Source organism: Balaenoptera acutorostrata, chromosome 5 (assembly GCF_949987535.1).
Source record: "Balaenoptera acutorostrata chromosome 5, mBalAcu1.1, whole genome shotgun sequence".
NCBI classification, from domain to species: domain Eukaryota; kingdom Metazoa; phylum Chordata; class Mammalia; order Artiodactyla; family Balaenopteridae; genus Balaenoptera; species Balaenoptera acutorostrata.
The window spans coordinates 34,608,314-34,630,741 of record NC_080068.1 but is presented as its reverse complement, the minus strand read 5'-3'; the positions used below and the strand labels follow the sequence as shown (position 1 = coordinate 34,630,741).

The window sequence follows — 22,428 nt, the reverse complement described above, 5'->3', positions numbered from 1 at the left end:
GTTGCAGAGGGAGTGGAGGTGAATGGGAGTGAGGAATTAAATTTGGCCAGAAATATGTATGTTGTTTAACTTACATATACAAATGTATATGTAAGTTAGATAACATAAAAAGTAGGTATTGACATATGGACTGAAAAATAGTGTTTTTCATCCTTTCTAGTAAAGATATACATGATTGATGAGGCGTGTGGATTTAAAATATTCAGTTCGGAACTGTAAAACTTGGGATGAATAGTCGCTGCTTGTATGAATACTTGTATGATGTGCCCCGTATTGTTCATTTTGTGTGGATTTTATTAATCTACAGTACTAAGGATCTGTTCAGCTAATTTTGCAGCCTCTGGAAGATTCTCACCTTAAGCTACATGTATGATTTCCCAGTTAGCTGCAGTATGGGAGATGTGAAACAAGAATTACTCCACGAATTGTGTGCTTTTGAAGTATTCATCTTTTTAGTCACACAGTTTTTATAGCATGTGCTGAAAATAACAAGAAATTTGATAAAGGGAAGAATATCTTTATGACTTAGAGGAAGATAATTTATAAATAAATGTTAACGGATTTATACCCTCTGAGTTTCAAGAGTACTACAAGTGACTTGTTCAGTACAGACTACAACTTAAAAAAAATGTATTTAAACTATCTGGTACTTTCTTGTGACCTGGCTTGTAGCTCTTCTTTGATGAGGAAAGAATTCTCAGCACACGACTGGCTTTAAAAAGATGTAATAATTATTTACTCACTAAAAGTTTTGAGGACCTACTGAGCCAAGCATTTTTGTAGGTGCTGAAGATAGTGGTGAAAAAGGAAAGTCTCTTTCCTTATGGAGCTTAAATTCTAGTGGGAAGAGGCAGATAATACATGAAGAAATGAATGAATGGATGGATAGATAGATAGGTAGGCACTCTATATAACAGACACTATTCCAGTGCTTTTATACAGTGCTTGGAGCAGAATAAAGCAGGGCAAAGGGGAATAATGTGACGCAAAGGAGTGATTATTTTAAATAAGATTATTAGGGAAAGTGTATTTCTTTGAGGATGTTTGAAAAGAGTCCTGAAGGAAATAATGGGAAGAACCATGCAGATATATGAGGGAGAACATTCAGGCAGAAGGTATATCCAGTGCAAAGGCTCTGAGGTAGCAACGTATTTTCCTCTTCCAGAAAGAACAAGGACAGAAAGAGTGGAGCAACGTGAAAAAGAGAGAAGAGTGGAATATGAGCTCAGAGTGGTGGGATGTGTGTCGATTATACAGGGCCTAAAAGACAACCATTTAAAAGAAAATGACTTTTATTGTGAGTGAGATGAGAAGCTCTTGGTGGATTTTGAGTAGCAGAGTGATACTAAGTAAGTGATACTTAGTATGTGTTCCGGATACTTACTTTTAATCAGTTTGAACATAGTGATTAATAATAAATTATTAATTTGTCATATAGAGAGTTCATAATATGCAGCTGGAGTATTATTAAGTGGTGCATCCAGAAGGGGAATCCTGGTGATTAGTGAGGTTCTTTTAGGATTCATTGAAAATCCTAACGGGCTTTTAGAAGGTGATTCCAAGCTTTGAGATATCCTTCTCGATGATCAGTACAATTTGGTTGATTTTCCTACCATCTGTATCTTAAAGCTTCTTAACTGACTTTGTAGATCAAGCCTAGTGGCTTCTGAAAATGTTAGTATTGCACAGTCTTTGGAGGCTTTGACAATTTGCTTGTCACCCTGTGTACATTAGTGTAACCAATATTCCTCAGTGTCTACTATGATTTCAAGGTTAATCTTTGCCTGGGAATCTTCTTTGGAGGCTCACAATTCTGGTTCACTCTGAGACAGGCTTTCAGAGCTCACTTTAACATGTATACTATGCCCTCTTTAACTCCTTTAGGCAACCTAAAATAAGCTGTTCAAATGGTTTTGGATAATCAAAGGTCTTTTGAGAAGCGACGTTCATAAGAAACTATTTAAAAAGTTTGTGAGAAACTTAAAAAAAAAAAAGGCACTGAAATTAGGTCTGAAGTGCTGCTAAATTAACCAGGTATAATGACTAAAAGTTACCCTGTGTTTTCTAGGACTTGGGGAAAGTCACAGAGTAGTTCTCTTTTATCTCAATAACCTTATTATTGAATTTTTTTGAAGAGCAATTATTATAATACTTATAATACTTCTCCTTCATCCTGGAATGGAGATGCCTGTAGGTGTCTCTTCCTTTAGGTACCCTTAGGTTTGGGCCTCTCTGGACTTTCACACTGCCAGGAGAAGCCTAATCTCCCCACTTACCTAAGGAAAAGTGGTGCCCCTTCTCCCTTTTCTTTCTCCAGCCGTTACTTCATACAAAGTCCAACTTTATTTAATATGGGATTTGCCTACTCACTAAAATTTATTTGTAACACCAAAAATCAGTACTTGTGGTACTTTCACAGTCATTTGTGGATGTTCGCGTGCACAGGGTGGTAAAAAATTTGAGTCACCTGACGTGGACTTTCCCGTCTGAACCACGTGACACTCTGCTTTCTTGTTTCAGCTCTCATATTCTACACAAGTGTCCTTTTCATCGTCTGTTTACTGAAACATTTTTCACTAAAAGCTTTTTGTGCTTATTGTTTGTGGTTTTGCTGTTCAAAATGATTCCCAAGCAGTTTTGAGGTACTGCCTAGTGTTGTGATGTGCCTTATGGAAAACATACATGTTAGATAAGCTTCTTTCAGGCATGAATTTATAGTGCTGTTGACCATGAGTTCAATGTTAATGAGTCAACTACATACTAAATAACATGTCTTTAAATAGAAATACACATATAAAAAGATTATGTATTGATCAGTTGGCAAAAATGTGACTAGAGGCTTGCAGGAACTTAACCGTGTATTTCCCTTAGGAACACTCGTTTGGTATTTGTGGCAACTTTATAGAACACAATTACTGTGAATAATGAGAATGGACTGGGACTTCCCTGGTGGCACAGTGGTTAAGAATCCGCTTGCCAATGCGGGGGACACGGGTTCGAGCCCTGGTCTGGGAAGATCCCACATGCCGCGGAGCAACTAAGCCTGTGCACCACAACTACTGAGCCTGCACTCTAGAGCCCGCAAGCCACAACTACTGAGCCTGCATGCCACAACTATTGAAGCCCGTGCGCCTAGAGCCCGTGCTCTGCAACAAGAGAAGCCACCGCAGTGAGAAGCCTGTGCACCGCAAGGAAGAGTAACCCCTGCTCACTGCAACTAGAGAAAGCCCGCACACAGCAACGAAGACCCAATGCAGCCAAAAATAAATACGTAAATTAAAAAAAAAAAAGAAAACGGACTATGTTTAATTAAGGGTAGTGATTTATAGAGACTTTAGGTATAAACATTTCATCATTCCCTGTCTCTGAAACCATTGTTTTAGATTTGTTTAAATACATGCATAAAGAGTTGTAATGTAAAATGTAATTTTGCTATGGGTTCAGGTTAAAAGTCATTGATTAACTTGTAAAGAAACATTTCTAAACATTATCTTCTACAAAATTAATATGTGCCTGAGGCATATTGAGTGCTCAGTGAGTATTTATTTTAGAGTAATAATTTTTGAGCATTGTAGGATTCTGGTTTTGGAGAAGAAGGCAATATCAGTGTTAGAGAATAATATTCTTTTAAGACTTTATCATACGTAGTTATGTAGACTGAGGCACATGAAAGAAAACTCAGTTGAATGTCAATTTCTGGTCCCTGCTTTGCTCTAAGCTAGCTAATCTTGAGAAATACTTAATCTCTTTGAGCCCGATTGCTTTGTCTGTGCAGTGAGGAACATTTTCAATTTGTTCAGTTTCATTTTCTTTTATCAGTATTATTCCTGACCTTAAATCATTTCCATTCTCATCAAGGAAATCATACAATTTAATGTCAAAATATATTAGCTGTCAGATTTTGTTTTACTGACTTCAACTTCAGTCTCACTGATTATTGATAAAAATGTAAGTTATGTATATGATATATCTTGACATTATATACTGGTAAGAAGAAATAAAAGAACATCCTTAAATTTTACATAATTTTTTTTTTAGGATATAGGATTCTGTTTGTTGATGTTTGTGTTTCATATGATAGTGTCCTAAATCATACAAAAAGTTTTCTCTAAAAAAAGTTTAAAATTAGAATTATAAAAAGCAAAAATGTGCTCTTATTAATACCTCATTTATTAATATTTCCTGTATGGCAGTTTCAGGTTTTAGATTATGGGTGCTTAGTTTTTTTTGTGGGACTTTATAAACTAATTTTTTTTTTTTGAAAAATTGCTTTATGAAGCCTTAAGAAGCACTGAGTATAATTAAACTGTAGGCCAGAGTTAGATACAATTTAATAATAGTTCAATTCCAAAATAAAAGTTATTTTAGTTGAGACCATGAAATTTCCTAACACATGATTTTAATACTTTGCCCTAAATTTTCTAAAACAACTCAGAGGAACCAATATTTACAGTAGATGGCGTATTTATGAAAAATCTGGCATCACCTATTTTTTAATATATATATATATATATATATATATATATATATATATATATATATATAACCCAAGATTATATGAACTAGGAAAAAGATGTTGTATATCTCAACAGCAATACTAGAATGCAGAGTTTGAGACTGGGATTTATAACGTGGGATTTGGAAAAGGAGCAGACATCTTGTTTTCAAAACCTTAAGTTTTTCTCAAGACCGAAGTCAACATTGTAACTGCCACAGAACAGGAAAAAGGGAAGCTTTTCTCGCTTTACTTGTTCATCTGCATCAGAAAGTCCAGTATCCCTGAGATAGGAACCACTGCAATAAGAAGGGAGTGAATAGGTTCTCCCAAAGGAAGATTGTTACTTCATTATGCCTCTGCCCTGGTCACCAGGAGCAAACTTTGCATTTCCCAACCTAATGCTGGGCAGCACCGAGACGTTTCAGTAATGGTTCATCATAAACACCGCATTCTCCATCTTCATGAAATAACCTGTCTCCCATTGAATTTCCTATGTTTCCTTTCTCGGGCTTCTGCTCTTTGTCTTTCTTCAAGTCTGTGCTTGACTTCAGTTGCTCCATCAATGTCTCTGATTTTTAAGTTGAAAGTGACATCCTTCCAAAGGCAGCGGGATTCATACTCATTCTGATCTTCCAACTTCCTCACTTTCTTCTTGATTATAGGCAACTTCTTGGTATCTATAAAAACTACATTTTCCCCTGTTGAGTATTTTGCATACATTACACAATTCCATTCCCCTTCAATTGAGCAGAAAGATTTCTTGTCGTTTGGAGAAAGAATCTCAGCAGTAATTCTGTGCTTCTTGCCCCCATAGAAAGGTTTAGTGTGGAAGACGATATTGGTACTATAGCCAGTTTTGGAACAATTAATATTGCATTCTCCACCTAGTTCCACGCAGGGCACTGTGAGGATAGACCGTCCATAACCATTGCGGAATGTGAGAATGTAATGTTCATCATGAGGTACCATTTTACAGCCTGAACCGTTTGGTCCCTGGCATCCTTCTGGTCACTAATACTCACAAACAGGTCCGGATGTGCAAAAAAGTCTGCATACATTTCTAAAAGAGATCTTCTTTCAAGAGTAAATGTTGGAAGAACTACCTCAGTAAGATCCATTCCAAGCCTAACCTGTGACAACAGATGCATGATAACACTCTTGTGCTCTTCCACCGACCCTGCCTCCCCTTCATCATCTCTCTCATCATGTGAATCGAAAAGTTCAGCGTCACTTGTTCCATTGGACATGGAAGATTTAAGTGATTCCGTGGTATCTGGGCACTTTAGACTATTCCCTAAGCTGCTGTGTGTCAAGACTGAGGCAGATCCAGAGGAATCTATTAAGGGCTGTGGGGATGAGCCACTCTGATGGAATTCATCCGCATCATAGAATTCATCTTCACTGCTAGAATAAGAGAACTCTGGGACTGTGTTTGGAGACAAGTTGACATGGCTTGGAGAAGTTAGACTGCTTCTAGGTGGTGAGTGCCCACTGCCTGTACTATTTGGTGTTGGAGTCTGATGATGTCCCAAGGTAGCTAATACAGGTCCAACTGGTAGAGGAGATGGATGCTGCTCTGACTTACACAACTGAGCAGGTTCTGGAGGTAAGACAGTCTGGGAAGGCATTGTGTTGATCACACGTTCCAAGGGACTAGGTTGATATATTGCATCTACAGGATTAATAGTACTTTTAGCGATCTGCAGCAACACAATGCAGTGTTTAATTGATTCTACCATGCTATTTGTTGTCTTTTTGAGGGTTGCAGTTTTCTTTCTCTGTTCATCATCTTTGCAGTTTTGAAGTTTGTCATCAAAAAGCTTTAACTGTTCTATCAAGATTTGTAGGCAAGCATCAGCCTCTGTAAGTTTCTTATCAAAGCTTTGGATACTAGGAACAAATCCTGAATCAAACCCCCAGGGGGCGGCGGGAAGAAGGCAGGGAGAGAACGACATTTGCGCCCACGGCCCCGGCAAGCAGCAGGGTCCCTGGGGACTCAGGGGTGGGAGCCGGCCCCTCTCCCAGGTCCTCCGGGTTTAACTACTCCGCAAGTAGCCATCAAAAAAGCCATTCGCCAAGGCCCCTGCCCTCTGTGCCTCCAGGGGAGGGAGCCGAGGGCCGCTTCCGAGCACCCCCTCTTCTCCACCGTCTGCCGGATCACCGGGCTGCTGCGCAGTCGGTCTGGTCCGGTTCAGCCGGTCCCCCGGGACAGCCCCTCGCCCCCTGTGTAAACTAATTTTTGAATGTTTTTTTCCCCCTTAAAAGTGTTTAGTAGTTGATTCTGATTTCCTATTAATTATTGGATAAATATTTATTATTTTAATTAAGTCATTAGCTTATTTAATAGATTATTAGAAAGAACAAATTTTCTAAAAATACTGTTTTTTAAATTAATACCAACAGAAAATGAAATTTTCCTCTTAGTTTCTATATATTTATTACTATTTTCCACTCCCAAAATGAGTCAGAAAAATCCAATTTTTGTGTAAGTCTATCAGTTAGATATTTTCAGCCTCTTCAAATATTCTGGAATTCCTGTAATTTGACTTTCAGTTGTGTCATTGAATATTTTTTATTTTTTATTGGCTGTGCTTTAAATCTGATTCTTCTACTTGGATTTTCCATTATTGACCAGGTCTATCTTTAAGAATCTGTATTACTTTGAAAGCTATTTACATGCCACAATGTAAATATAAGAGTCAGTTATCTTTATTGGCTTAAGACATTTCTTCTCTGTTCTCCTCAGTATTACACTAAAGTTATACAATGACAGTGATTTGTATTTTTATTATTCATAATTGGTAACAGAAGTGTTCTTCAGTGACCAGTACTGGTACTGTTTTTGAAATGCCAGAGTTATAAACTTTCTATTTGTTGATAGGCTGGCTGCTTACCAACAGTCTCCTCCCTTTACACACATTCTTTATGCTTTGTTTTATGATCTTTGTTCTCTCATTTTTTTACTTGGTAAGTTGCTCTTAATATGTCATTTAACCTGTTTCAGTCTTGTAAAAATATGCCTGTTAGGTTGGGTACACAAAGGGCAATTTTCTTGGGGCCTGCATTATCCCAGGCAGTGTCCCTGATTTCATGCCATTCTGTGAATAAACATCCAAGTGAAAAACGTTCTTGTTAGTGTTACAAGAGCTAGACTTTAGATACAGTTACTAAAGCAAGATTTTGATTCTAGCCTTGAAGAAATCCTGTGTATAGCAGATTTACTTTTATATATACAGGGGTACTGTGTGTGTGTGTGTGTGTGTGTGTGTGTGTGTGTGTGTATTTTTTCATTTGTGTAGGTCACTGTTTTTCAGCATGTTATTTTTAACCTGATTTCCTGTGATATTTTCATAGTTTGTCTTTGACATATACTAGCCAGCAAGATTCTGATGACCTTTATTTTCTGTAGTTTATCTTCTGAAAATAATGGATATATATATTCCTTTTTCTAAGGAACCCTACCTGCTACCTCAAAGATAAAGTTTGTCTAGTGCTTGCCTGAGTTGTAAATAAGAACCACTTGACTTTTATTTTTATTTTTTTCTTCAAAAGCATAATAACATTTTATTTTTAATTTTTATTTTACACTGGAGTATAGTTGATTAACGATGTTGTTTTAGTTTCAGGTGTACAGCAAAGTGATTCAGTTATACATGTATCTATTCTTTTTCAAATTCTTTTCCCATTTAGGTTTTTACAGAATATTTGGCAGAGTTCTCTGTGCTATACAGTAGGTTCTTGTTGGTTGTCTGTTAGAACCACTTGACTTTTAAAAGCCACATTTAATATATATTACATCATAGTTTATTGATTACATTTGATCATCAAAATCTCTTGCGTGAAAGAAGGTTCCCTTCCCTCTTTCCCTAGAGGGCTATTTCATATCTTTCTCTTCAAATTTGTAACATCACTCTCAGCTGATAACCTTGCTTCTTCCTATTTTACAAAGAAAAGGAAAAAATAATTGAAGGAATGAGCAGGGAACTTCCAAAGACTCTGACCACTATAAAACTCTACCTACTTCCAACTGTTCCCACATTGAGAAATATGCTAAAAAGAAGTATTTATATAATACTATTCTGCTTTTCCATCTATTACCAAAAATGTAGTATCCCCTTTTCTAACTATCCCCTTTTCTAACGTTTGAACGCTTTCTCATCATCCCCTTCTTAATTACTTCACTATTTCTTCTCTCTCTTGATTACATTATCAACTTTTTTGTTTTGTGCTGGATCATTCTTGTCAGTGTACAGATATGCTGCTAGTTCTCTAGTCTTAAAGAATCAAAAATCTTCTCTTGACCCCGTTTTCCCTACCAATTACTACTCCCTTTCTTTTGTTGCCTTTTGCATCAAACTCCAAACTCTTCCATACCCACCATCTCTATTCTCTTTTCCCAGTCTCTTAAATCTACTTTTATCAGACTTCAACTAACGAAAACTGCTCCTATTACTAGTGACTTCCATGTTACTGAATCCAGTGGTCGGTGAGTTCTTTGTCTCCATCCTACTTGATCTCTTGGCGGTAGTTGTCATCATTTACTTTCTCCTGCTGGATATGCTTTCTTAACTTGGCTTTACGGGTACCTCTCGTTCTTGGTTTTCCCACTTAGTCACCTTTGCTGGCTACCTCTTTTCTTTTAGAATGTTGGAGGGTCTCAGGGGTCCATCTTTAGAACTCATCTCTTTCTACATTTATACTTCTAGTGTAAGTAGAATTTAAGAATTCCCCCCCCCCCCCACACTGTAGCTTATTTCTTAGAAATTGTTGATTATAGAAGAGAAAATAAAATACTGCTATTTAAAAACTATCTTTTGGACTTTCTTGACCCCATCTTAAAGTTTGCCATGAGAACTGTGGACCTTTGGGGGAGTGACCATCTAGTGGCAAGGGTTGGAGAGGTGGATAAGGCTGTTTTATTTAAAGATCATTGTGATATAATGTAGTTACTCTTAGGGCATGATAGAAAATGGATATTGTATTTCCTTATCTCATAAACCTTAAAGGTATTTTTAAAAGGAATTTTGTATAAACTTGTGTAATGTGTTGGCATTATTTTCCGTAACCTCAAACATGTCCATATAGATATCTGCAAAAGATGAAATTAAAGAAGGAACGTTATGAAAAAATTCTATATCAGATCAAATTTTAGAGTCACTGTTAAGAACATAAAAGTAAACATGCTTGATGCATAAAATTTGAGAAATACGGTAACAAAATGAATTAAAACACCTATCATACCACTGCCTAAATGCAGTTTGTATTTTGAAATATTGTCTTCAGTCTAGTGTAGTTTAAAAATCATTCTATGATCATATAATGTCCCTCATTTTGTGAAAACGTCCATGTTTTCACAAATTTTTTTTATGAACATTATGTTTTTTATGAACATTATGTTTAAACATTATGTTTAAATATATCCCATCTCATGGGTTCCTTTGTCTTGAACATTTGGGTTTTGATTATTTTAATTTACATTTACATTTATTTTTATTTTTTGTTTTTGTGGATAAAGCTGCAGTGAGCATCCTCTGCATCATTTTTTTTTCTGTTTTAGGATTACTTCCTTAGGATAGATTGCCAGAAGTGGAGTGACTGGGTCAGAGGGTATGAACTTATGAACGTTTTTTCTTTTCTTTTTTTGAAATAAAATTTTTTATTTATTTGATGTCTAGTTGATTTATATTCATTATGAAAAATGAAAATCATAGTGATTATATTTGGTAACTGTCAGAAAACTGTGTCTAAAGGCAAGGTTCTGTGATCAGAAAAGTTTGGGAAATTCCTAAAGTTCAAAAAAAAAGCCTTTTAATCTTGGTTTATCTCAGCATTTCCTGAACTTAACTGAGCATTGAATAGGTTTTTTTGTGATACACTTCTTAACATTTTGTGGAAGTTTGACAAAGGGTATAGTTTATGAGCTACTGATCTAAAATTTAAAAATGTTTTATTGGTTAGATTATGTTTTATTGGTCAAAGCAATAAACTATAAACCTTTGTTCTAAAATTATTTTTAAAAGGAGATTAAAATAAAGCTGTAGTAAACATATGATTTTTGTGTATGTCTTTATAAAGTCTCATACTTTTATAATTTAAACTTTCTATACTGACTCCAAAAGAACATCTTAATGTCTCCATGGCATCAAATACTTTTTACAGTCTTTAATGAAATTTGGAATATAGACATATAACATAAAAGTAGAAGAAAATGTAGATTGTACAAACCTTTTTTCCCTCCCCCCATTTTTCTCTACAGAATGTGAAAACCTTTGCATCTTCTGATAGTCTAGCCAAGGTCCAAGAAGTAGCAAGCTGGCTTTTGGAAATGAATCAGGAACTGCTCTCTGTGGGCAGCAAAAGACGACGAACTGGAGGCTCTCTGAGAGGTAACCCTTCCTCAAGCCAGGCAGATGAGGAGCAGATGAATCGCGTGGTGGAGGAGGAACAGCAGCAGCAGCAGCTAAGACAACAAGAGGAGGAGCACACTGCAAGGAATGGGGAAGTCGTTGGAGCAGAACCTAGACCTGGAGACCAAAGTGATTCCCAGCAAGGACAATTGGAAGAAAACAATAACCGGTTTATTTCAGTAGATGAGGACTCCTCGGGAAACCAGGAGGAACAAGAGGAAGACGAAGAACATGCTGGTGAACAAGACGAGGAGGATGAAGAGGAAGAGGAAATGGACCAGGAGAGTGATGATTTTGATCAGTCTGATGACAGCAGCAGGGAAGATGAACATACACACAGTAACAGTGTCACAAACTCTAGTAGTATCGTGGACCTGCCTATTCACCAACTCTCCTCCCCGTTCTATACAAAGACAACAAAAGTGAGTACATTTAGTCTGCTCTTCACCTGAGAAATTTTACATATCCGTATTAATTGTAATGAAACTTTCCTCACAGCCTTTGTAGTATTGCAAAATTAATCTTCAGATGTGTAGTAATAAAATGAACTAATTTTTGTTTTACAGAAGGTATTAGAAAGTATTAGAAATAGAAATACTGATAATGGGACAATGTTATTACACATGGAGAGAGGGTATTTGATCCTATTACTATGAAAAATCATTAATATCAAATTTCATTATCAATTTTGTCCCTGGGACAGGGGTTAGTAGGTTGCGTGTAGTGGAGAGGGTTGGAGTGAAACATGGTTTGTGTAGATCAAGTAGTGAAGGCTCTTTTCTTATTTACCAAGTGCAGCTGGTCTGGTGGGCTGTGTATTCACAGGTGTTACTCCAAGGCACTAGTTACTGGAAGTTACCTCATAATTAGTTTTCTTATTATGATGAATAAGATATATCCTTTGTAAATAGTTTTCTCTTTGTTATGTAAACAAGGTAAAATTACAGTTTGACTATTAGTATTTTGTTGTTAGGGAAATCTGAGTAGGTATTTTTAAAAGTTAAAATACTAGACAGTGACATATTTAAGATTATGAAACATTTTTCCTACATTATAAAACAACAAGAATGTATGGTGCTGTCTTCACTGCTTGTTTTCTTCTAGTTATTTTATTAAAATTAAAACATTTAGGAACCCCAGAGGAATTGGGTTTTTTTTCCTGATTCCATTTTAGTGGAACACTCCATTTGCTTCTCCAGGTAATTTGAATATTAAGTATAGGATAACCACACCATTTTGGTTGGTATTTGACTGGTGAGAAGTAGGAGGTGATATGAAGATACACTTAGATTCCCAACTTTCACTCAAGTTACTGCCACTACTTCCCTTGCTTGCAGTTTTCCTTTCCCTTTGCTCCTGGGAGACGGCTCTGTTGGATCTGCCTCCTTATCTCATTTAGCTGGTGGTAGCCCATGGAACTAGCCATAGCCATGTTTTAAAAGGTGGACAGTTAGACTCTTGTCTAAACTAGAGGGATCCTATTAATTCAGGGACTTGGGGACTAATCTAGTGCTGAGAGACAATTCCATTTTATACAGTCCTTGGAGGCTGTGCCAGAGTTAAGGACTGGATACACTGTCACTATCACACACTGTCATTGCTTCCCAGAATTGTCCTTGCTGGATAGGCAGGGAGCTGCTGTCTGAGGTGGAAGCGGGAAGTGTTTGAGTAAGTATGGAATTGCCAGTGCTAATTCTGTGGGGTGGCATGTGGGCTTCTTTCCTCAAAACATTCCTGGAAATAATCACTTAAAATTGCGGTCATAACAAGGGGCAGGGATTGTGGAGAGAAAGAGGAAGCATTTCTCACTACCTAGTCTTTCTATTGTATTCCCTTACCCCCATCAAATTACAGTCAAAATGAAATGATATAGTGTCTGGGCTTTGCTTCAGAATAATACCGAAGGGGAGAATAGGAAGGAGGGTACAGATTGGCCATGAGTTGCTAATTGTTGAAGCCGGGTTATAGGGACACGGGGGTTCGTGGGTATTCTGTGTAGTTTTCCAAGTATGTTTAAAGTTTTCCATAATAAAAAAAAAATTAAGATGTAAAGAAAATGAACATACACACACACACACACCCCACCCAAAGTTGGAAATGAGAGTTTTCTTTACATACCTTGGTCTTGTTCACTAGCTCCTCAGTCATCTAAGTGCTGACTTCTCTTCTGCATTGAATTTTATTTTCTCTGTATTTTGGTGCTATTGAAAAGGAAATTCAATAAGGACATCATGTGCATTTCGCTGGAGTTAGAATTTATCTTAATCAATATTTCAGGCAGTGTTGCTAAGTAATGGTCTATATAAAGAGGAGAGAAAGTAAAAAGAATTATACTCAGAATGAATGAGGTATGTAGCATAACTTCTATCCTTTTTTTCCCTTCAGGCTTCTTCGCTCATAGATCTTTATCTTTGCATGCTTTCTGGTTCTTTATCATTTAAAAATTAGATAAAAAATCATGAATATCCATGTAGAGTAGACTGTGAGTTAAACAATTCTTTGGAAAGGAGCATTTTAACTCAAATAATATCTTACTTATTTTACAGACATTAAAATAAATAATGGCTGAGGTAGTTTATCATCTTATTTGCTTACTTTTAAATTTTACAGCGAATCATTTATTTAGCCCATAAACAGCACACAAACAGATTTAACATCATCCTCTTAACTTGACCTGCAATAAAATAGCTTAGACACTCGGTTTAATAGTTGCATTGCTGTATCAGTTTTGCTTCGGCTTGTGAACCTTAAACTCTTTCTAAAACATGTTTATCCCTAATTTCCCTAGCCTGTCTGCAACTTTAGATTTTATTTAATTGGTTTGATCTAAGAAGGAAGTGGCTTCAAGTGGTGGTTTTCATCCCTTTTGCCATCCCTGTCTCAAGGTGTTCAAGTGGTGCTTTGGATCTCAGCCAGATGGCTCTAACACAACCAATGGCAAAGCTCAAACCTTTTGTAGTGCAATTCGCCCAGCTCATATACCTGATCTCTTGATTTCTCTCCCTCAAGGTTCCTATCTCAAAAGAGGAAAATTATATCTCTCCTGTTTTTTCCTGAGGATTCAGTTGTAGAAATAGGGATTTAGTATTTAATTGCATTATCTTATTTAAGAAAGAAGTTTAATCAAAACTAAGCCTTTCAGAACAATGCAAAGCTATCAATGAATTCTGCTGCATTTTAAATTAAAAACTAGAAAGCCAGGTAGACAAAATATTTCATTTCCCTAAAGGAGAAATCATCATAGTGTTCAGTAGGAAAATTTCCAGTATACAGATTTGACGGGTGCTTTATATTTCCCTTCCCTTCAAGATGAAACCATAAACAGAACTTTTAGATATGTCTTATACAGATTAGCTACCTCCTTAAAAACAAACATACTGAATTTAAGTCTGTTTCCCCTAGTGACTCTTCAGTTGTGAATACAATTATTGTGTTATACATACAAGGCCACAGGAGTGGACTGAGTACTAACAGCAGCAGAGCTAGATGTGTTCATGTGTTTATGTGAGTGTGTGTGTGTGTGTGTGTGTAAAATGCACTTTTGATATGCTATTTGTCTTGAGGTCATTTGCCTTAATAAATACGGCAAGAAGAATATAAAACTATTTGATTGCCAAGGCAGAGATGCCCTTCTAAAAAGTAGTATGTCAATCTGAGATTGGCTCGTTTTCCTTTTTGTTCATTCTTGAAACGCTTCTTCAGGATCATTCCCAACAACATTTTATTTTTTCAACAACATTTTAAAAAATCACCTAGTACTGTGTTACTTCAAAAGAAAATGTCAGTCACCCATGTGTATAAATCTTTTAACTACAGTAAACAGGGGGAAAGCTCTCACTGTTTCAAAATTACTTTATTTTGGAGCAGCTCTAAATTATTGATTATTATAAACATAAGACACTTTAAACTCTCGATCATTATAAACATAAGACACTTCTACAGGTATTACCCTAAGCCACAATTTCTTTTAAATCCTCTTAAACTATAACTTTTGAGAAGAGTAGAGGTATAATAATTATTTTTAAAATCCCATTTTTTAATGTTAATATGGGATTAGCCTTCTACAGTCTTACCCAGCATACCTTTCAAATGTTTTTTGTTTGTTTGTTTGTTTTTGGGCAGTTTCTTAAACATACCCTTTGGACCGCTAGACTTATTTGGCATTCCTGAACATGCTATATATGCAAATATGATATTAATGAGAAAAACCATTTTTGGTCCTTCATTGTATTGGTCCTTTCTTTGAAAGCATATTGGAAACTATCAAAACTCATAGGACAATCTTTTTTCCCCCTAGTCACCAAAGATTTATTCTAATGGGCACCTATGGCAATAATATAAATTAGAAATTGCAGACTTTCTTAATGTTAAGAGTTAAGGACAGTGGCAGTCAAGAATTGGTGCTTATTAAGTCCACACTGTTTGCAAGTTCCTGTGAACTTGCAAACAAACTTAAGTAAGCAGAGCTTGCAGAGAGGCCAACACCCCAAAATTTCACTGTAAGTGGCAAGAGATTTTAAGACAGATCTGCCTAATTTCAGAAAAACCCTTTCTTTCCATGCGCTATGCTGCCCCCTATGGTAGAGTTTGGCAAACATTACTAAACAAGATTTTCAGCAGAATTATAAGTCTCTAGGTTCTAGGCTCTGGAGTATGGTGGTTTTCTAATACCATATCACATTTGAAATCAACAGAGCTATCCTTTAGAAAGTACAGATTGCTTAGTTAAATGCTTTTCTTTGTGATATTTAACAAGTACTGAAGTTATGAGGGCTCAAGGCTAAAAGTTATAACAGGAAGAAGTGACAATGAAATTTGAGACTGGATAACAGATATCAGTTCTCTCTGGATTCCATCAGATGTGCTTCTTAATTAGTGGTTGTGTGCCAGCTGTTTCTGTAAGTTTGGTTAGTCTGCCTGCAGATTCGAAATTCAACTTGCTTCCCCAGATAGAAATGCCCATCTCTTCAGTTTTAACTCCCTGTGTCAACAGTCTTATATATATATTTTTTTAAATCTTGTTCCCTGAAGAGATGCCCAGCCCATACTAAAGACTTCTTTTCCATGTTTAATGTAGAGTATCAACTCATTTTCTACTAAAATGAAAAACAAATGAGATTACCATCCGGCCAGATCTTGTATCCTCCTGATCTTTTCATGAAGAGAACCATGTTTGAGCACCGATTTCTGCTTCTTCCATGTCTATCATAGTGCCTTTTATTTGTTCTCACATAACTTCATTCCTTACCTCAAATTAATATATCTTTTCTGCCATCCTGATTGTTAGATTTCTCCTAGTAACTAAGCTTTTTTTTTTTTAAGCTGGGCCTCACGGCATGTGGGATCTTAGTTCCCCAACCAGGGATCAAACCCGCACCCCCTGCCGTGGAAGTGCAGAGTCTTAACCACTGGACTGCCAGGGAAGTCCCTAAGCAGTTTTTTTTTAAATCCTTTTTCCCTCAAATAAGAAATAAGTGTTTAGTAAAAATATGTATATATTCAAAGAAGCAGTATGTTAGTGTATAAGAGGCCTGAGACTTTCTTGTCTCTAGATTCTAAACAATAGAGGAACTAGGGACAAGGATCACTAACCAGTCAGGGGATCAAAATTACAGTTTTGTTTCTAGTCCAGCATCTTTCAGCTACTCCCTTGAGCCAGACCTACTGGCAAACTTTGTAGGACAATGTGGGTAACAACTGAAATCAAATAGGGTTCTAAATTCTACTTTATTTAGGTAGAGTTCTAGAGAACGATGGCCATGTCACAAAGTCCCTGGCCTTGTCTTGTTCTTGTAAGACAAAGAACCAAAGTTTAAATTCTGTTAGGCGGAGAGAGGTCCAGAGAGCAGTCATCTTGAATAACATCCACTAGGAAACATAGCCCAACAAATAGCCATGCCTCCTGCATTTGTGAAGGAGGACAGACTGGAAACATTCACTCAGCCCAGTTTAACCCAATTTTAAACATGTGGAGAGGGTGGAAGCGGAGGGAAGGGGACAGACTGGAGGAGATGGGTTTCCCCTAACTTAGTAGAGTGAAAAGAGCTTTTCCGACTTGAACTTGAATTCTGGTTTTGCCACTCATTATATGGCCATAAATATGTAATCTCATTGAACTGTTTCCTTATCTGTAAAATAAGACTATAATACCTACTTCACAGGGTTTTTGTAAGGATTGAGTAAAATAATTTATGTCAAGCAAGTAGTGTAGTGCCTGGGACACGCAAGTAGTTTGCAGATGTAAGCCTGCGACCTCATTTTGTCTGTCTCTTATCCTTCATCCCTAATCTCACAGAACACACTTCATTCCTCACAGAAGATATCAGTCTATATACTTTTTATGACCTTTAGTGTTCAGTCATTGTATCACCCTCTAGTGGAAAAAGCTATTAATAGAGAAATAGATAAATACTCTGAAAAGGATGCTCAGGAGGAGTGGGAGCGTACTATAATAAGCTGGGCTGATCGCTAATAAAAATAAGAATAGAACAGACTTCCAAGGGGATGCTTTTCACAGATCTTCCTAGTTGATAGGTAGGCATCATTTCCTTCTATTAGAATTTGTCAGTTTCTCTAAATTCTCTTCTTCTAAAACATCTGTATACTTTAAATGCTTTGTGAATTTTACAACTGGATGCCAAAATGAACTTTAGTTTATGGTCAATTTCTAATTAATGCCTGTTAGTGCAGTTTTAAAAATACTTATTAACGTTATTTTAAACCATAACAGCTCTCAATGTTGGTCATGTTTAAATCTGTTATCCTGTTCACTGAAAATAATTAATTAATTATGGATTTTAATTATAGACCAAAACAAATTTTCCCACAGAATGGAGAATTTAAAAAATTTTTTAATAGTGTTCCATTGATTTGTACTTTATGCAGATGATAACCTTCTCTGAAGTGTCCACAAATAGTTATACTCAAAATGTTCCTGAGGCAGATTGTTTCATATGTATATAATTAAAATGAACTGATGTTTATTAATGTTGTTTTTGTTGGTGATAAGGAGGAGGGTATGAAAAGGATAAAGGGGTTCTGTTTTTACTTTGGTAGGTAACTCCAAAATTAAGTCTCAAGGGCCCACCATTCACCCAGCCCTCAGTCCTGCATTTCTACCTGTCTCTTGGGCATTGTCACCTGGGTGGTCCACTGAAAGCTAAAACTACTACTGTATGTATTTCTTCCTACCAGTTTTTAATTTTCCTCTTTAGATTTTCTAGTCTCTTAATAGCCTAGTCTTCTGTTCATTTGGTGAAAAAATGGTTTGACTTTTTCTTATCATCTAAGTCTGTAGGTTTGCTGAAGAGTTTAACACATATGAACACTTGATCTTCCTTTTTCTTACCCCCAGGCACTTGTAAGATAAAAATTGAAGAGTCATGTTTAAAAATCTTAAGAGCATCTTTGCTTAATGTTTCTATTTGCACCAGGCTATAATGCCATGTCCTTGACAATGTGTTGCCAGTATGAATTATTGGATGAAATTTTAAAAATGAATTTTTGTTCTGTATGGATCAGACCTCAATTTTAAGTATCTGGTGCTCCATTTCCCACTGATGAAGCCAAATCCATAGGTGGACATTTGAAGTTTTTCACAATCTTACCAATTTTTTTCTACCTGATTACATCTCCATTTCTCCCCTTGCTTTTAATAAACTCTAGCCAGATTCTTCAAATTCCAGGCCAAATTCCATCTCTATCTTTACACCTTCCTAGAATTAGAAAATTCAATTCCTTGAACCCGTTGTTGGTTCTCTATGTTACAGTTCATTTGGTGTTACTTTGTGACTCTTGCGGTAAGTTTTGTCTTGAGTTGACATTTAATGCTTTTATTTTTTGAACAGTAGAAATTTGATGTATTTGTCTCTAGTGCTGATTCAGGTTGAGAACTGAAGTTTCACAGATTGCAATGTGAGCAATTCTCATTTCACCTCTTAAGATGTACCCAAGCTAGACTATAAATTATAAATAAGCATGCCATTTAGGTTTAGTTTAAAACTCAGATATTCATTATAAAGATAGTTACATTGAGGAACATTATAATAACAATTAGCAGTTGACTCCCCTGAGGAGAAGTTAAAGCCCTAGTTTAAGAACTATGTTGCTAAGATGCAGAAATCAATTGCAGGTAACTCATACAGTCATTAAAAGTCTTATTTTTAAAGGAAATTTAATAACAGGAAAACCTTAAAAATATAACATTTACTAAAAATATAGAACTCAAAACTATGTATATAATGTGATCCTAACTATGAAATAAACATACAATAATCTATATATATGCATGGGAAAAGATCAGAAAGAATTAAACCAAATGTTAGAAATTATCTCTGAATGTGGTTATTTCTGTTTTTTCTTATATAGTTTTCAGAATTTCCCAAGCTTGTTATAACAGTCATATATTACTATTATTTATTAGGGAAAAAAACTGTATCTACTAGAAACCAGTTCTTATTCTACTTACTTAGTCTTTTAAGATAACTTCCATAATGTATAATGCTCCAGTGGAAGACTGGATAAAAAGACATCTTTCACAAGGAAGGGCATTATATAATGATCTCTTCATGAAAATGCAGCTGAATATAGTGGGAAAAAAGCAATGAAATCTTTAATAAGAGTTCTTTGAATAACCAATTCTTCACCTCTCTAGGACTCAGGTGCCATGCTGGCAATTCTCTAAGGTCACCTTACCACATTATTAGAGGAGTAGTAGTTAGCATGGTGGTATCTTTCTTTGTTTTTAAGACATTTATTTAATATATGGTTTCTTCAGAGTTACTTAGAGTAGCCTTGGCAGCACTTTTGGCTGTCCCTGAAACATGAATATCTTTCATTTAAACATCCTGTGAGCAATTTCAGAATCCATCTTTTAAAATATAATTCTGCAGTGCTTTACCAGGAAGTCACCAGTGCTTTTCCTCCCCTCCCCTGTTCCCAACGCTTCATTTCTTCACACTGATTAATATATTTAAACTGCTTAGGTTTTCCATCCTAGTTTTAAGTCTCCTGAGATAGAATCCGAAGGGGACCTTTGAGATCACCAAGTCCAAACCTGTGCCCAGTAGCTTTATCAAGAGACTTGGGCTTGAAAATGAAGTCATCACTAGGGAATGCTACAGTGTGGAGTAGCATTGTATTTTTAGACAGTTCTTTATGTGGACATCTATTACCTTTCTTTGGTCCTTCCTCTTCCATGTAGAGCAGTAACAGCCTTTCTTATAGGAGAAGACTGCTGTCATATTCATCCATAATCTTCTCTCCAGACTTAATGCCTTCAACATGTTTTCTAGGATCACCATCCTGGTTGCCCATCTCTGGACAAATTGATCTTGAAGTGTTGTATGCTATAGTCAATGGAGGTGCTGCTCAGGTGTAGCAGAGCCAGACTATTCCCTGTTCTTACTCTGAACCTCATCAGTGCAATGGCAAGCTGCACTGATAACAATGCTACTACTACTAATAAACCACTTATTGAACACTGTTTACTGTGTGCTAGGACACTGCTAAATGCTCTCCATATATAACCTCATTTAATCTCAACAGTCCTGTTATGTTGGTTCTGAGTTTTATCTCCATATTAGAGGTGAGAAACAAGTGAAGAGAAGTTAAGTAATTCGTCATTGGTCAGTCATGTGGTAAGTAGTGGAGCTAGGAATTTGAACCTAGATCTCATTCTGGGTCCAAGTTGCACTTTGTTAAAATTTGAAAATTCAATAAAACAGTAATTTTGGGAGGAGGGGGACAGTAAAATAACTCATAAAACCAGCTAGTATCTGTTTTTATCCCCCCCCCCAAGAGTTTCCCTATCTTAATCTCTACTCGCATGCTATATTAATTATGACTCATTTCATATTATATTAAATTTGTTTTCCTATCTCCCTCCTATTCAAGCCCTTTGATTTCTTATCTTGCCTAAGAGTACTTATCATGTGTAAGGCACCCATATACCTAATAATTTGTCACTAAATAATTAGTGAATAAATTTTTACTTATTACTTGCCAGTCCTTAACCACACGGATACATATTTTGCATAGCTAGGGTCAGTGTATATACTGTTTCGCATTTCTGCTGCTTCTAACATCCATGTGCAGGTTTTTGTGTAGGCAGAAGTTTTCATCTCCTTTGGGTAAATACCAATGAGCATGATTGCTGGATAGTATGGTAAGAGTATGTTTAATTTTGTAAGAAATTGCCAGACTCTTCCAGAGTGGCTGTACCATTCAGCATTCCCACCAGCAATGAATGAGAGTTCCTGTTGCCAGCATTTGATGTTGTCAGTGTTTTGGATTTTGGCCACTCTAATAAGCATGTAGTAGTACTTCATTGTTGTTTTAATTTGAAATTCCCTAATGACATAGGATATTCAACATCTTTTCATATGTTTACTTGCCATTTGTATATCTTCTTCAGTGAGGTGTCTGTACAGATCTTTTGCCTGTTTTTTAATCAGGTTGTTTGTTTTCTTATTGTTTAGTTTTAAGAGTTCTTTATATATTTTAGATAACAGGCCTCTATCATATTGTTTCTTACAAGTATTTTCTCCTAATCAGTGGCTTGTCTTCTCATTCTCTTGACATCGTTTTTCACAGAGCAGTTTTTAATGAAGTCCAGTTATCAATTATTTCTTTCATAGATTGTACCTTTAGTGTTGTATTTAGAAAGTCTTCAGCATATCTAATGTCATCTAGGTTTTCTTCTATGTTATTTTCTAGGAGTTCTTTGGTTTTGTGTTTTACATTTAGGTCTATGATCTATTTTGAGTTAGTTTTTGCATGTGCATGTCCAGTTGTTCCAGTACCATTTGTTGAATAGACTGTCTTTGTCCCATTGTATTGCCTTTGCTCCTTTGTCAAAGATCAGTCAGTTGATTATATTTATAATGTAATGTAGGTCTGTTTCTGGGCTCTTTATTTTGTTACTTTTTTTTTTGTATCCACAACGTCTTTCCCCAGCATGACCCGTGGAAGTCATTGTTGGATAGCTTTCCTCTGTTGAATCACAACCCTGGTGTATAGGTTAGGCAGGTAATATTAGACAGACTTGTGTGCTGAAAAGAATAGGAGGTAAGAAGGCTTATCTGCTCTCTCTCATCCATTAACCTCCTTGAGCCTCAGTTTCTTCATCATTAAACAGGAATAGGATACCTGACCTTATTGCAAAGGGTTGTGTGGAGTTGAAATGACATGATGAATGTGAAATGCTTTGCAAATGTTAAAAAGCTGCACAAACATATGTGTCATTTTTATCGTCCTTATTATCTCCATTGGTGACATGATCATAAGCAAGGCAGGGATTATCCAGTGTTGCCCTTGCATATTTTTTCTTATTCATTTGCTTACTGGGTTTCTTCTTCCCCAGTTGAGACATGCATCTTTGCTCTTGTGATCAGTGAAGGATTCCTTCCAACATGATAAGAGGTGAATATAAATGATGATAAGCTCGTTATTACAAGTTTTAAGACCTACTTACTCTGGAGAAATGCTTGTGCATTATCAAGAAAACAAGTTTGGAAAGGAAAA

General features: G+C 36.2%; 2 protein-coding genes across 6 annotated transcripts in view; one reads left to right on the top strand and one right to left on the bottom strand.

Moving 5' to 3' along the window:
* FBXW7 (F-box and WD repeat domain containing 7) overlaps positions 1-22,428 on the top strand; it is a 205,389-nt gene that overhangs the window by 103,879 nt on the left and 79,082 nt on the right. For 3 of the 5 annotated variants that reach the window (XM_007189414.3, XM_057546651.1, XM_057546653.1), the window contains one exon: positions 10,755-11,327. In XM_007189414.3, coding sequence (XP_007189476.1) covers positions 10,824-11,327 — 504 coding nt within the window. In that variant the 5' untranslated portion in view covers positions 10,755-10,823. Of the gene's footprint in view, positions 1-10,055; positions 10,106-10,754; positions 11,358-22,428 lie in introns of those variants that run through there. The other 2 variants (XM_057546652.1, XM_057546654.1) reach the window with 2 other exon arrangements.
* On the bottom strand, positions 4,894-6,531 carry LOC103015911 (oxysterol-binding protein-related protein 9-like). Its single transcript, XM_028168298.2, is given in 3 exon segments — positions 4,894-4,972; positions 4,974-5,456; positions 5,459-6,531. Coding segments are annotated over 3 exon segments (1,557 nt in total). The 5' UTR covers positions 6,454-6,531.